The sequence below is a fragment of the Lucilia cuprina genome, chromosome 6 (assembly GCF_022045245.1).
Source record: "Lucilia cuprina isolate Lc7/37 chromosome 6, ASM2204524v1, whole genome shotgun sequence".
Lineage (NCBI taxonomy): Eukaryota > Metazoa > Arthropoda > Insecta > Diptera > Calliphoridae > Lucilia > Lucilia cuprina.
The window spans coordinates 27,017,895-27,035,835 of NC_060954.1; the positions used below are offsets into that span (position 1 = coordinate 27,017,895).

The window sequence follows — 17,941 nt, forward strand, 5'->3', positions numbered from 1 at the left end:
GACTTCTTAAAAATCCACATGTGGGACTTCGGTTCTGTGGAGAAAGTCGAAAGACTTCTTAAAAATCTACATCGTTTAAAAATCGTTTGCAATTCCTAAGGTATTGCAAGATGGCCTGCAATGTTTAAGTTAAAATTAATTTAACTACCTTTTAGAAATACTATTTATAAATACTGTCTATCCTATACGATTCTAACGAGTAAACCGCTAACGGTGATTAAATATTGTTTGTCAGCAAATTTATGCTTGTTTCTGATTTTGATTTGTCTACGACACAAGCACCACGTGCATATTAATTATAAAAACCATCTACTTCTACAAGGTAATAATTTGGTTGAAATAATAGAGATCTTCGTCTCTAATAAAATTGAATATTCTTTGGTTTATTTCATATAAAAACTTCAGAAAATTGTTGGAGCTGAACAGCCTCTCTATGATGAGCCAAGGTGTATGTTTACTGGCGCTTTCCAGGATGAGACTACGTGTTTTAGTAGCCATCCAGACGGTTCACATACTAAAAGACTAAATCTTCCATACAATGACTTTTGCCCTGCCAAATATCAGGACTAAGTTTTTAGAAATATCAGGACTGAGTTTCTATAACGAATTATATAAATACATATGTATGTAGGTACAATAACATAAAATACAAATACCTCTTTTTGCTTTTCCTTCACGCTTGGCTTTTAAAAGTGCCATTGCATTGCTACGTTTATCATCAGTTCTATTCATTTCTACATTTTTTTTTCTTTCCTTTGATCTTTCTTTGTGATCAAAATATTCAGCAGATGCACTAATTTGATCATCACTTGAGACAGATCTTTTTAGTGGTTCACTAGATGATGTAACATTCTCGGGGATGATATTTTCTAGGGTTTGTAAAGAATGTTGAGATATAGGAGCCTCTTTTTCCTTTTCTGATGAGCTTTCTTTCTCTTGATTAATATATTTTTTTTCTTCTTTTTTCTTGGATTTTAGTTTCTTTTTATTTCCATCTTTTGGCTTTATTTTAGCCTTTTCACTTTTCCTTGCTAACTTTAGTTTTTTTTCTATTTCCCAACGAGTTCGCATAATATCTCTTTGTTCAATTCTTTTAAATATTTCAGTCTCACGTTCTTTTTCTGATAGACATGAAAGTCTTTTGCGATCTGCTTCATCGCCCATTAAATTTTCATCATAACCATCATCGAACTCGGAATCAGAACTACTTTCAGAGGATGACTCTATTTCATTAGAATTAATATCAGATATCTCTGAATTGTCCTTTTTTGTATAATCATCTTCAGAGTCAGAAACTTCGCCATCTTCATGATCGTTTTTACGCAATTGTGCATTTTCTACTTTATTCTCAATATTCTTGTGTTTATCTCTTTCCACGCCAACTTCATAATCTGTATCTGATTTGGTATCCGATCCTGACAATCCCGATAAGATTTGAGTATTACTTACTTTTCTTTTTCGCTTTTTCACCATTGTCAGAAGTTCCTGCAATTGAATAAAATGTTTATTCAGAAAAAAAATTGTGCAATTAATAGTTAAAATTTTGGACTTAAGTAGCCTATAGCCCCACTCCTTTATTCCAATAAATAGATTTTTAACTGTTAATTTGTAGAGTCCGACCGAACTCAAAATTTCGTTTGGTATCGAACACCGAACCCGAATTTCGGTTTTTTTTAAAGTTCGGCCGAACCCGAACTTTGTTCGGTTTTCAAAGTTCGGTGAACACGAACTTTTTTCTTAAATGAAAAACGCATTTATGATTAAAAAGTAATAAATTTATAACATTTAAAACCAAAATATGAACATCCGGAAGATTTTTTGATTGTAGTCTTCACATATTATAGTTATTGCAACAAGTTTAAAATACCCTAATGATTTAATACCGTCAAAATATTTTGTCCATTTCGAATACAAATCAATCTGCAACAATAGATTAGGTCCTATCGTTCTTTTAAGAGACTGACTGACATGCAGACATGTCTAGATCGTTTGAGAATAAGGACCTAGAAAATTTCAATGTTACAAATGAGATCAAAGATTTATAGTCGAAACTAGATAATTTAAATTAAATGTTTCACTTTTCTTAGCGTTTTTGGTTAACTGTTTTTCAAATCAGCCGAAAAAATGAACAGTTAAAAAGGCGTTTTGTACCTATGTATGTATATTTATTATATAGCCAGGATGCATGATAAACAAATTTTCAGCATTTTTGAAACTTTTTGATGATGTAAAATATGATAAATAAACATTTTATAAAAAGTTCGGCAATCGGTTTTACAATTGGTGAAATCAATAGAGAAATAAATGGAGAAAAATGCATTGAAAATCGGATGTTACTATTTGTATTATTTCACACTAGAAGCCCGTTATTTTGTCCAGAGCTATCTATTTGCCATTATTCCACAGACACAATTAATTGATAATTTAAAATCAAATGAGTTGAAATGAACAAAAAATTCGAAGCAAAATAATCCCTCAAAATAACAAGTATTCAATAACTTATCTAAGCGAAATTTGACAAAAGTCTCGTGCAAAATAATTTTTTTTTCGTTTAAGCTATGAAGCTATTTCCTACAAAACTACTATAAAATTTACTATAAACATATAAAATCATATATCTGTGAAACTATTACTAAAAAATCGTATAACGGGTTTATGTTGTTGTTGTTGTTGTAGCAGCGACACGTGTACATTTGTGGTAATGCTACATTTTGCAAAAATATAAAAATTACGCCAATGTTGTGAAATGAAAAAATTTCAAAAAAATCTTACAATTCTACTTTTGCTAGTAGAATTGTAAGCACTTTACTCGATGAGTTCTGGTGATTTTTCTAGTGAATTTGTAAGCAAATATTTTGCTGGGTTTGTTAGCGAGCCGTATAATATGTTTCATAAATACTCTTTCCCTCCCCATTAACGAAATAAAAATCGTATTCCAAAAAGTTGTAACAATGTAGTGGAATCCCGTTATTATATATTTATCATGCATGGATAAGTTAATAAACCAAAAACAATGTTATATTTAAACAAGAAAGAAATTGTAGTCGGGCGAAGCCGACCATATAATACCCTACACCTGTTACAAAAATAGCATGTGATTTAGTTTTTAAAATAAAGCATTTAAGTTGAATTGTACCTTGCCTCATATATATACATACATAATGGACCGATCTTAACCATTTTCAATAAGTTTCGTCTACGGTATCATAGAAGATCATGTGCCAAATTAGATTGAATTATCTTCAAAATTGCGACCTGTAGTTTGATTACAAGGTTACAAGCCCTATTGAGGGGTTTAGGTGTATGGGGGCTATGTAAAATAATGGACCGATCTTAACCATTTTCAATAGGCTTCGTCCCTGGGACAATAGAAGATCATGTACTGTAGTTTGATTACAAGGTTTACATAAACGAACGGACATAGCTAATTATGATTGTGCGTTACAAACATCAGCACAAACCCAATATACCCTCCCCACTAAAGTGGTGTAGGGTATAAAAAGTGCTAAAATTATGTACAATTTTTAGAGTCTGACCGAACTCCAAATTTCGTTCGGTACCGAACTTCGGTAAATTTGAAAGTTCGGCCGAACCCGAACATTGTTTGATTTTCAAATGAAAAACGCATTTATGATTAAAAATTAAAAGTTCGATTTTCAAATGAAAAACGCATTTATGATTAAAAAGTAATAAATTCATAACATTTAAAACAAAATATGAACATGATCATATTATTAAATATGTATCGAAATCAAAATGAATTTTATCGAATTAGTAAAATTACAAAAAATAAATGCATTAGTGTGAATGAAATCTTAATGCGTGCCAGTGAATTCACTTCAAATGTATGGCTCTTTTCGGTCAAGGGGGGAACCATTGTTAGTCGCAGTCACACTGACTACATGAGTGATGGATTCAAAATGATGACAATCGTGTTGGAATGAAAAGTCACTTGAATGCTTCAGAAAATCCCTTGTTTGCACAATACTCTTCTCTATAACTGTTTGACTGTGTGTGTTTATATATCACTATTAAGAGCTTTCAATTTCTGACCCCTTTATTTCCTTCCGTTTTTCCCTTTCGTTGCTCTATTTGGATCATTTATAAAAGTGGTCAACATTTATTTAGTTTATATGAAATAAAAGGAACAACAACAAAAGCTATAGAAATATAAAAGAAAATACAACAATAGCAATATAATAATAAACATAATCTAAAAAGCATCCATTACTCACGTAAATATGTCTCTGATAAATAAACAAGCCCCAACAATAAATGCTGGGAAAAAACAATATTAAGGACATTCGAATACATTTAACACAACAGAATCCTTAAACAAAGAATAAAGAATTTCTCACGTTTTAATCAACAATAACAAAATGTTTTTTTTTTTTAATAAAATATTATAAAATGTCAAAATACATTTTGAAAAACTTTCTTAAATTTTTTATGTTATTTTATGCGATTTTTGTTAAAAGTTTATCAGTCTATTATTTTTAGACTAGAATATATGGAGTATCGTTGGAACCTGATCACATTAAGGACGACACGACATATTATATATACTTACAATACTAAACACAATTCGCAAATTTTAATTTGCCGATTTATATGAAATTATGGCTCATAAAAAATTTAAGCATAATTTCATAAAAATTTAAAATAAAATTTTAAATGCCAATCAAATAGAAACAATTGTTTACGTCCTATCGGTTTTTTAAGAGACTGACTGACAGACATGTCTAGATCGTTTGAGAATAAAGACCTAGAAAATTTCAATGTTACAAATGAGATCAAAAGTTTATAGTCGAATCTAGGTAATTCAAATTAAATGTTTCGCTTTTCTTATCTTTTTAATCACTTCCTGCTTAAGAGTTTTTTAAATCAGCTGAAAAAAACGAACAGTTAAAATAACGTAAGGAGTGAGATCGAAAAATTCTTAACACACGTTTTTCATAACATTTTTCAACCAAAGTATTATTTGATTTTTTTTTTGATCAAGTTACCTTTGAAAAACATGTCAGTTATTATGTGTAATGTCAATTATATTAATTTTTTTGTTAATCTGATTAAAATGAGTGACCAGAAAAAAGTGCGTACTGAAATTATTACATATTTTCAACTAAACCCAACTTGGTCTTACAAAAAGTTAGCCAAGCATACAAAGGTCTGCCGTCAAACTGTTTCCAATGTTATTAAACAGTACCGGGAGAACTTGTCAGTTGATAGAATACCTGGTTCAGGTAGAAGGAATGGTCCACATGATGTTTCTAAAGCCAAAAAAATAGAACGCATTTTTAAAAGAGCTCCTAACACATCCGGTAGGAAAGCAGCTTGGTTAGCTCAGTGCTCGGACTATTTGGTACGAAAAGTTAAAGCTAATGCAGGTTTAAAAACATACAAGGCTCAAAAAGTTCCTGACAGGAACGCTGCTAAAAATTTAGAGGCCAAAAACAGAGTACGGAAAATGAAGTCAAGTTTTATAAAAAAATATTCTTGCTGCATAATGGATGACGAAACGTATGTTCTGGCAGATTTTTCGCAACTTCCAGGTCAAAAGTTTTATGTTGCTGATGCTCGAGGGAATGTTGAAGAAAAGTTTAGGACCCAAAAGCAGACAAAATTTCCCAGAAAGTTCTTGGTATGGCAAGCAATATGCAGTTGCCGCAAAAGAAGCCAATCATTTGTTACAACGGGCTCTATAAATACCGAAATTTACATCAAGGAATGTTTACAAAAAAGGCTGCTTCCATTCATAAGACTTCATAATGTGTCCACTTATTTTTGGCCTGACTTGGCATTCTGTCACTATGGTAAACAAGCCCTTGAGTGGTACAATAACAATAATGTGGTATTTGTACCAAGAGAGGCAAATCCTCCAAACTGCCCGGAGCTAAGGCCAGTGGAGAGATATTGGGCTCTTGTTAAAAGAGAATTGAAGAGTACAAAAAGGTGTCCAAAAGTGTGGTAGATTTTAAACGGAGATGGACTACATGTTCGAGCAAAGTGACAGAAAGCACTATAAAAACGTTAATGAAAGGGTTTCCGAAAAGGGTTCAAAATTTCATCACTAGTGATTAAAACTATAAAAATATATTTTTTTTTGTAAATTGTAATGATACTTTGAATCAATAAAAAAAAAAAAGATAAAGCTGTAAGTTTAGTGGTTTCTTTTTTATAAACATATATGTATGTTAAGAATTTTTCGATCTCACTCCTTAATAACTATAGACAAGTCTGGACTACAGACAAGACTATAGTTTGTACTATAGACAAGACTATAGTCTGGACTATAGTCGTATCTATAGTCCAGACTATAGTCGTATTAATTTGTATTAGAATAAAAAGTAATAGATTCGTATAATGGTAGGATTTTAAATGGACTCACAGGATTAGGTACTGACAAACTATGACTATCAAATATATTGATATTGTTATGTATATTGTTCCGGATAAAACATCTATCATGAACACAGTGTGGGAAATTTGTAGGAAATACGTGTAGGAAACTGAGTTTTTGAACATTGGTCACTATATATTTTCCATGGATAGGAGCGCACAACAGGCCTGCCAGTGGCCTATGTACTCCTATCAACCTAACCTTAACTTCACTATAAAACATTGACTGTATAAATATATACTGTATCTTTGTAGAGAATAAGCTTTTCTATAGCAAACACTATAGAAAAAATGTTTAATTTTCATTTTCTTTTAATACAATATTAAGTTTCTTTTATGAAGCTATAGTACAGAATATTTCACTGGGATTTATTTCTAGTGGCAAATATCACACAGTTGTCAAAGCAATATTTCTAATCTGAATTAATTGCTTTCTGTTGAAAATCGAAAAAAATCAATATATTTAAATGAAACCAAGTAAAAGTGTTTTAAGATATTTGAGGAAAAATTTTATTTGGTTTCTTTCATCCAATTGTCTAAGCAAGTACATGTGTATGTTTTGATCTTTTAATACTAAAAAATATCCTAGAAAAGATACATACATATATACAAACATAAGTAAGTATTTCCGATTCCAAAAAAATTACTTATTTTATGACGTCAAACAAACTCACAAAGAAAAGTATGTATGTATTTGTAAAGAGAAGATTTAATTCTGTAGCGGAAACATAAGGAAATCTTAACAGTAATCTGGTAATCGGAAAATACAAGAAAATACATACATATGTGTGTAAGTATGTGTGTACATACAAATACACATATTAATAATAAACCAAGATTTATGATAAATTTGAAAACGAAATAAAGTTTGATATAAAATATAAATTAAGGGTGTTCGAAAAGTAGCTACTTTACAAAGGGATTAGACCTATATTTGGCCCACCCTTATTCTTCTAAGCCTGTTCAACAAAATAATGAAAAAAGTTTTAAAAGAAAAAAAATTCAAATTAAAATACAAGAAAAACAAGTACAAACAAATAACAAATGCGGCAATAAGATAATTGCCATAAAATAATAACTTTTTTTTTTAAAAAAAGAAATATAAATATCACGATAATATCGAATACTTGTTTAAAATATTTGTTTTGCTTAAAAAAAAACTTTACAGAAAAAGTTTAAATTGCTTGAATTCCTTTTACATGTATTTATATTTACAAAATACAAGTTCTCATAAAGAATGACAGTCCTTTAAGGAACTTGACTGTCCTACAGCTGGTATAAATACAGCTTTTTAAGGATTTATTAAAAAATTTGTATTAAAATTTAAGAAAAATTATTTAAATTTTTATTTGCAAAAGTTTTTGTAAAACTTTTTCAACAATTTTAACACATTAAAGAATGTTTACTAATAGTTTATCTAGAAACTAAACATTTAAAAATTATTAACAGAGAGCTAAATTTTAAGAAAACATACTACATTTTTAAAATTAGTGTATTAGTAAAAAAAAAACATTTTATGTTATTGACTAAATTCCTTAAACAACTACTACAACTCCCAAAACAAAATCTAATGAATAATAACTTAATTGTGAATCAAAACAAACAACAAATATAAACAAATTATAAAAGTTTTTACATTAATTTGTTTAATTTTTAAACTTTTTTTAATTTCTTAATAAACTATAAGGGTCGCATTCATAAATTTTTAATTAAAAAAGAAAACAATAAAATAAATGTTCATATAAATTTTCTATGTTTCCATTAAAATTCCACACAAATAGTTTATTACTCTCGCCAACAACTACGCTGCTTTGGAGGAATGTTTAACATTCTGTATATACCACGTTTACCCAACGGGAAACATGTACCATTAAATTGGTCACTCAAATTGTATCGCTGGACTAATATAATTTGTTGGCCCTTGGAGGATAACGCACCACATTGGCTGTATTTCTTTGATCGTTTTTTGTGGTTTTTGGGATTTCTGACATTTGCCGTACACAACGATGCAGAGTTGAGATATTTGCGTGTGTATTTTAATAAATTGTAATAATAATTTGGATCAAATAAAAAAAATAAAGCTGTAAGTTTAGTGGTTTCTTTTTTATAAACATATATGTATGTTAAGAATTTTTCGATCTCACTCCTTACCTATGTATATCAGAAATTTTTTGTACAGCCAGGATGTATGACAATTTCTGTATACAAATTTCCAGCACTTTTAAAACTTTTTAATGATGTAAAAATATGATAAATAAACATTTTATAAACAGGCGTTCCAACATTTTTAAAACTTTTTAATGATGTTAGGTTAGGTTGGGAAGGGTTACACATCGTAAAAACGGCGTATATCCACTCAGAGACCATAAGGTCCATTGTAATTCCCTTCAAAAAGTGAAGATACAAAACAGCGAAGACAAAAACGCTACAACAACACAAGAGAGATAGAGATAGAGAGATGGATAGGTAGCAACGAAACGGACACATAAATAACCATAGATACTAATAAAAAATCTATGCACTCCTATAAAACCCAGTCAAAGAAGTGACTAATTCCCTTGACAAAACCTAGTAGGTTGCGAGGGTTAAGTCCCGCAATTTCCCCCAGTTCGCCGTAGAACCTATTCCCTATGATGTAAAAAAATGATAAATAAACATTTTATAAAAAGTTCGGCGATGTATAAAAATATAATAAATAAACATTTTTTAAAAAGTTCGGCATTCGGTGAAAATTTCGTCGAACTCCGAACCCGTACCCGAACGTTCGATCGGACAGTAACAATTTTCATCTCTTAAATGTAGAGTCCGACCGAACTCAAAATTTCGTTCGGTACCGAACACCGAACCCGAACTCCGAAAATTTGAAAGTTCGCATTAATGATTAAAAAGTAATAAATTTATAACTTTTAAAACCAATATATGAACATCCGAACAATTTTTTAAAAGGGTCTTCATTTAGCAATTTGGGCAATTATCAAATAATTCCGAATCCCAAAGAGTGAAAATTTCTAACAACAAACTATTTTTGTGAAATGCATATATCTTAATACCTTTATTTTGGGTTTTTAAACAATTCATTGACAATGATATAATTTTCTGTAAGAGCACGCAGAGAAAAACATGTCTGTGGTTAAAATTATGATTGTAGTATAAACATATTATCGTTATTTTATTAATTTTATTTTAAAATATACTATGATTAAATACCGTCAAAATATTGTATCATGATATTTTTGTATTTATCATAATATTGTTATACATTATTCGCATATTAAAAATCAGAGGAATTGCAATTATCACCATCTAATGATATGACAGTAGACATGCTATCCAGTAATTATAGATCAAAAGAAAAGAAACAGGATAAGTTGCCGAAAAACATTATAAAAAGGAATTGTTACCGATGTGGAAACAGTCAACATTTAGCAAAAGAATGCAGGCATAAGGATACAGTATGCGGTTTTTGCGGCGTAAAAGGTTATTTAAGACGCGCATGTTTTAAAGCAAAGCACCAAGTGAACCAAATTGAGAAGGAGCACAATACTGATTCAGCCGAGGAAATGCTACAAATCTATGAAGAGGTGGTAGGGACCCTCGAGGGTAATAAGTACTCTGACCGTTCTAAATTTTATTGTAATTTAATGGTTAATAATGTAAAAATAAATTTTGAAATTGACACAGGTGACCCCGTGAGTGTTAGTGATGCAGAGGATTTTTTTGCAAATCTGAAATGTATAAAAGTGACATTAAGCTATATAGTTATTGCAATACCCCTATCAAATATGTTGGTTACTTACTGGTATCAGTTAACATGATGTGTAATGCGGATTCACTGAAGTTGTATGTGGTAGAATCAAAAAGAGGACCGAGGAAATGTAAATAATGTACAAGCACTTCATGCGGGAAATAACGAATGGCCAGAATAAATATTGATTCGTCTGCTACCCCAAGATTTTTCACTTATGGAAACTGTAGAAGCCGAGTTAAGAGACAAGTGTCAGAGGGTTTATTGGAAAAGGTGGATTCCAAAAAATGATAAGAAGGTGCGGTTATGTGGGGACTACAAAATAACCATTAACACAGTGATGAAAATAAATGAGCACCCCCTAACCACAATTGAGGAATTATTCAATACAATGTCATGTGGTATTTACAACTGGAAGTCCACCCAGATGACAGACATATCTTAACACTTAATACTCATAAGGGCCTTTTTAGACCGACTAGAATGATGATTGGGGTAGCCTGCGCACCCGCAATATGGCAGCGATTTATCGAACAACTGCTACATGATATTCCAGGCGTAACCGTATTTCTTGATGATATCAAGATTACCGCTGAAAAAGACAAATTGCACTTCGAGAGAATAGAACAAGTATTGAAGCGTTTAGCGAAACATAATATACGTATAAATGCTAATAAATCAGATTGGATGAAGGATGAAATTAATAGTATAAATTAAAGTAAAAAACAAAATTACAGCTACAGAAAACATGAAAACACCTAGTACTAGTGATGAAGTGCGGGCATTCGTAGGTATGATAAACTACTATGGTCGGTTTATACAATACTACACAACAGAGGTATAGCCCCATAAAGTATATATATTCTGGATCCTTATAGATAGCGGAGTCGATTAAGCCATGTCCGTCTGTCTGTTGAAATCAGTTTTTAGAGGACCCCAGATATCGGCGAGATCCGAATCTTCAATAATTCTATCAGCAAAATCGGTCGGTAAATAACGGAGATATGAGCAAAAATCCGAGACAACCTCTGAAAATTTCATCAAAAAATTGTTATAAAAGCAACAACAACACTGTATATAGAAAAAGATGTACACGTGTGTGTGTAGATGTATTTGGTTTTATTCAGCTGTGTATTTTTTTGTATGTTTGGAATCCAAACATACAAAGTATACACAGCAAAAAAATATGATTTGCATTTTTTGTTAAAATAAAATAATTTTCCCTTTTGTTTTATTTTAATATTTTTTAATGAATAGAAAAAAGTATTTAAAACGTTTTCAATTATATGAGAGTAAATTGTGAGCTATTGTACAATAATTTTATATGCGAATAATGTAAGTTTGAAATTTAAAACTAACACAAATTTTTTCCAATTGCTTTTTAAAACAATTTTTTTACGATAAACAAAAACAAAATCTACGTCTCGTCAATATTTACCAGCAATGAATACGAAAGTGTTGTTTTACTCTTGCTTGTATACTGTTAAGGACAACAACAACGTATTGCTAAGGTTAAGCGCATATATGTGTATAGAAAACACACTGTCTATAGCTAAGCGCATTTACAAAAACAAAAGAGAACCAAGCGCATAGGGCCTGGGCACCCTTGGTTTGGATGCTGTTGGCGTCATTGCCTTGTTATTTTTGTTTTTCTGTGTTTTTCGTTATGTATGTTTAGATGTCTTGTGTATTTTGTGTTTTATTTCGTTTAGCGTTGTTGTTGTTTTTCTTTTTGTTTAGCTTTTGATGTAATAATAATGTAGTCGGGAAAAAATTTAAAATTTTTAAAAGATGTTTAAAATACACTATGGTGAAGGGTATATAAGATTCGGCACAGCCGAATAGAGCACTCTTACTTGTTTTCAAATACAATGTACGTCCACACAAGTTTGATTTTGAATATCTTCATGTACGTATTCGCAATGAAATATAATTACGTAAATATATTCAAAACGAGTATCAAACATGTATGGACTTATTCACTATTCAAAAACATAGCTAGCTGGTATGTGTAATCTCAAATGAATAAAAACAAAGAATATGTTGAGATTTTCTTTCATTCAAACATTTCAACAAAATATCAAAACTAGTATTGAGGATATGATTTACTCTATTTTAAGTATTGCTGTGCGAAAATGCACAAATGCGTGTAAATAAAATATAAATAACAATAAAGGCAAAATAATGAGCATGTTCTTTGGTAGGAAAGTTAACACGTGGTGCATTTCTATTAATCGTGTGATAAACAGAATGTAAATTCTAAGAATTTGAAATTTGTTCATCGATGAACAAATAAGAAATAGCAACAAATTATGACTGAGAAATATAATAAAAAAGTAACAGGTAAAGAACTTTTCATTCAGTTGTATGTAAAATTAAAAAAAGTGGTGTTAAAAAATTAAAGAAGCAATAAAATGTTCATAAATTTTTACAATTTAATAAAAATATGGAAATATGTAGTTAGGTAATATGCTTCCGAATAATTTTATGCACTTAAATAAAAAGGCATATTTTTGGATATTTTTAATAGAAATATCAATTCTTGCAACCAGTACACCATCGGAGAGGGCTTTTTTTAACTGGAAATATTATAACGGAGAAAAGAAACCGGTTGGAGCCTAAAACTGTAAATAGCATATTATTTTTAAATTCTTTATATAAAAAATGTTTGGTAATTTATTTCTTTATTTATATTTTTTGTTACTTATAATTTCTATACAATCAAATTTATATTCATAAAATCAACAACTTTAATTTTTTACACATCATTTCATTAATTTTTGCTTTGTTATTTACTGTTGCATACTACGTATACGTATACTCAAATCATACTTATATTTATATTCATTTTGCAAAGAAGGTATAAGTATGGTAATTGAACAAAACAACTATATTGCTTACTTCATACCTGTTGTATATGAATGAAAAATGTATGAATATACGACACAACTAAATGCTGACTATACGTATATTTATTTGCGTTGAAGTTGGTATGAGTATGCTGAACATGATTGTGCGCTTTGTGTTTGACGATACATACTCATACTTGTTTGGTTGCAATACATTACGATTACTACTTTTGCCATTCTCTGGTATAAACGTGCAAATCCCCAGCGATGCTGTGTTAGGTCGACAGATAAAGAATCGATTAGATCTTTTATTACCACAAAATACAATAGGAAAGAGCGAAGATGAAAAGGAAACAACAACAAGAATTTTTGAGAAGGAAGAAAGGGCGGCAGTGAGAGATTACATTTCACTGAGCAAGTGGCAATTTGGCAAAATAAAAGAGTTGGTGAATTAAATTACGAAATATTGTTGGATGATGGCCGAGTATGGCAACGACATATTAACCAAATAAGAAAGGTTGGGAGTAATATCGCAAATTATGAACCTCACCAAGAAAATATAGACGATGAACAAGTTGAGCACCAACCACAAATAATCAATGCAGCAGTAAACGCGGATGAACAAAGAACTTTTTTTTTGGATCCTGAAATAAAACAATGAAAGTATGGAACAAGTTTTTTTATTTAAGCTTTAATAGTTTTTGTAAAAATTTTTTTTTTAAATTGTTTTTGTAAAATTGTAAAAATGAATCTTAAGTAAATAATAATAAATAAATAAATAAATAGTTCTCACTCAATAGAAAACTAAAAAAATACCGGTCGAAGGACGAAAATACAGAAACTATGAGAATATTTAAACTATATTTTAATAATTAATATGACAATCAGTACAGGATATTATAAGTCGAATATCATTGATATATGGATGATAATAAATATACATATTAATATCGACATACATAAATACATAAATACATACATACATACATACATACATACATACATACATACATACATACATACATACATACATACATACATACATACATACATACATACATACATACATGCGTACAAATGTGAAGTGTAATACTGAATTTAAGTTCATGAAATGTCATAAAACTGTCAGTGTACTTACATACATACCTACATATGTTTATTTACAAATTGCAGCATCAATATTGACAAAAAATTATAAATAAAACTATAACTGGCAGTAGCAAAACCAAAATAAAGTTACATTGCTGCTAGGAAAAACTAAACGCAAACAAAAATAACATCAATACTCGCTATATTAGTTTAACAAATTTGAGTGTGCGCTGCTAAAGCACAAAAATATATTTGTGTTGGCCTGCAATTTTGTCTGTCTGCTACTAGAAATTCTAAACACGAGTTGCTATTTTTATATTAATACGAATATATACGACTGCAATTTTTAGTAGCAAAGTGATACAAAATTGATAAAGTTTCATATTTAACTTATAGTCATATACAAAAGAGGTGGTGCTAGTGCTGCGTATTCAAACGCTGCTTAAAACTAATAAGAAAAATCAGTCTTTGTAACTCGTATAATTTTCTCTGTCAAGTACATATTTAACATTTTTGGTTTATATTGTTAATATCGTATAGAAATTAATATTATGAAAATGTTTATTATTTTTTTTTAATAAATACTGGAAATAAGTTTATTCAAGAATTTTATAAGGTCACGGAATAAGAAAATTTAAATTATGAGAAATAAATCTGTAATTTCTAAATTTTAACAAAACTATGTATCGTAGAGTACAACAAAAATATGTACATATGTATGTGTGTATATAGAGTATTGATTGCAAAGTAAAGTAGAAATATTAGTGATTCAGTAGCAATAGAATAATTAACAACAATTCCTTTAATATCTAAAATTGATATTTTTTGATATGTAAAAATTGAGCCATATACTATAACTTTAGAAATATTCTAGAGAAGAAAAAATATTTAATGTAATTAGAAAAGAATACTCCCATTAATTTGTTATTAGAGTATTCAAAATAAATCATGACCATACTCAACATCACAAAATATATGTATCTTCATTAATGTCAACAGTCTTACTCAAGGTTATTTTTTCATATAAACAAACCAAAAATACTTAAATGCTATTTATGTAAGTCATCAGTTTCTAATTTCATTACTATTAAAAATGTAAAAATTAAAAATTGTCTCCCTGCTAAAAAAATTTTTGTATGTACTTTTAACAGAACTACATACATATGTATTTATTGACACCAATATATTTATTTACAAAATAAATATATTGGTGTCAATTTTCACTAAAAATTATTTTTTCCCATTCTGCAAGTTTGCAATTTTACAAAAAATACTTTCTTCCCCACAATTTCAAAAAAATATTTTCTTCCCATTCTACAAGTTTGCAATTTTACAAAAATATTTTCTTCCCCACAATTTCAAAAAAAATATTTTCTTCTTCATTGAAAACAGATTTTCATCTGCCTCCCCACTTCCATAATACTGGTAGCGAAGCACACGGGTATTAGCTAGTATATTATAAGTCTTTTCGTTTGTTTATTTGTTTGTTTGTTCAAGCACGTCTAAACGGCTGAACCGATTTTCTTCAAATTTGGAACATAATTAGATCTATACTTGGAGAGTGTTATCTATATCTGTTTTTGGAACTTGGGCTAGAAATGTACAAAAAGTGGGTAAAATGGGTAAAAAACGAGCAAAATGATTACTTTTGATAGTAAATACTGATTTTGTCTATCCTTAGGCAAAGGCATTTTCGACTAAACTACATTATTTGTTAGAAATATATAATAGCAAAGAGCCGTTGTGAAAATTGGAACGATTTTTTTCTATTCTGATGCCAAAATATTATAAACTATGATTTTGATAGTCTCAGACATATGTTACATATATTTAGAAATACCAGCCTTAGGGGAAACGGGTAAGAAATGAAAATCTGTATTTGCTGCGTAAAGGGACTCAATGAATGCATATTTTCAGACAATTCAAACTACTTCAATGAATAAATAAAACAAATGAATAAACATGTAAAACTTTATAGTTGAGCATGGCCGACCATATGATGCCCTACACCAGTGATTATGTTATAAATGTTGATTATTTTAAATTACATTTTTTAATTTAGAATTATTTTAACAAAAAAGTGATTTTCTAAAAGAGGGTTATATGAGGGTACGTGGTTAATGGGACTATCCTTATAAATTTTTGTAATGGTATTTACATCTATAATAAAGTTTTTCATGTTAAATAAAATTAAATTTTTTTAAAGGGATTTATGTCTACAATAAAGTTATTTGTGTAGAATATCGCTGTAATATTAGTGTTTATAAGTGAATTTGAACCATTAAGTCATTTTATGAAGGGGACTTTATATGAGGGAAGTGATCCAATGAGGACCGATCATTAGGCAAATCGGCAGTGTAATTAAAACTTATATGTGACACAAGAACATTTAACATATTTATGAGCTCAAAACCTATATTTGGGGGTGCGATTGTAGGCGGACTATGCGAAATAATGGTCTGATTAAAACCATTTTCAATAGAATTCGTCCTTGAATAACGATTTTCTTTAAATTTGAAATTTAGTTAGGTATATAAATGTGTGGTGTGATGGGTTATATTGTTTTACAAAACTTGTGTAAAAAGGGACAAGAAGAAGTATCTGGATGAAAAAGGGATAAAATTCGTACTTTTGTCTCAAGCCAAAACATTTTTGATTAAGCTTTTAAAGTGTCTAGTGTTCAGCTCCACCACAATTTCCCAAGATTTTATGAAAATAAAACAAAATATTTGCAAATTTAATGAGACGTAGATCTCTGTGTATTTATTTATGCTCCACCACAATTTCCCAAGATTTTATGAAAATAAAACAAAATATTTGCAAATTTAATGAGACGTAGATCTCTGTGTATTTATTTATGATTATTATTTTACCTCGTAGAAGTAATAACGCCAAGAGCACGTAGTGCTTATGTTGACGATCAGAAAAGAAGTGTTTTTACTTTACAAAACGTAAATTGGTGGCAAACAATATTTAGGTACCGTTAACGGTTTACTCGTTAGAATTTTCCAACAAAGTTGTAAATAAAGCGGAGCTTAGTAAGATTCTAACGTCGCAAAAAATAGTATTTGCATATGTTATCAAAACAAGTGTAAACCATAAATCGAACTTGAACACCTAGATAAACAATATTTTCTATTTTGTTCATAGCCCCATTAAAAGTTCGTTCGTTATACTCTAAATGTTCAGATGAATGTAAAAATTCTTCAAGTGAAATTTAATGATTCTATCTCTAACAGTTTCTCAGATATACGAATTTGTAAATTTTATTCCTATGGGCGCTGCAAACCCCCTCAGATGAAAGTTTGCTCTGAATATTAAAGTTCTTCGAGCAAAATTTTAATAATTTAGTTGTATAAGATTCTAACTAAAATAGTTTCCAATATAAACGAATTTTTGTCTTTAATTTATATGGAAGGTGCCACGCCCCCTAACGCCAGTCCTCTCACATTTGATCCTAAATAATCATATTGATACTAAAGTGCCTCCGACAAAATTTTAGGACTCTAACTGTTACATTATCTCAAGATAAACGAATTTTTGTATTTAATTAATATGGGAGGTGCCGCTCCCCTCATGGATAGTTCGCCAATTTATTACTAAAAATGATGTTAAAGTTATTCATGCAAAATTTTAAAATTCCAACTGTATTAGTTTTTAAGATAAACGACTTGTTGAATTTAATTTATACGGGAGGTACCACGCCCCCTAACGCTAGTCCTCCCACATTTTATCCTTACATAATCATATTGACACAAAAATGGCTCCGACCAAAATTTTTTATTTATTTATTTATTTGAGATTCATTTTTAAAATCGAGCCTATTGGTTAGGCCATATATGATTGTTTACATGGATGT

At 29.7% G+C, this 17,941-nt stretch overlaps 1 protein-coding gene across 3 annotated transcripts in view; it reads right to left on the bottom strand.

Moving 5' to 3' along the window:
- LOC111686469 (RNA polymerase-associated protein Rtf1) overlaps positions 1 to 17,941 on the bottom strand; it is a 34,494-nt gene that overhangs the window by 11,091 nt on the left and 5,462 nt on the right. For 2 of the 3 annotated variants that reach the window (XM_023448824.2, XM_023448823.2), the window contains exon 2: positions 657 to 1,485. In XM_023448824.2, coding sequence (XP_023304592.2) covers positions 657 to 1,485 — 829 coding nt within the window. Of the gene's footprint in view, positions 1 to 656; positions 1,486 to 13,543; positions 13,632 to 17,941 lie in introns of those variants that run through there. The other variant, XM_046953882.1, reaches the window with a different exon arrangement.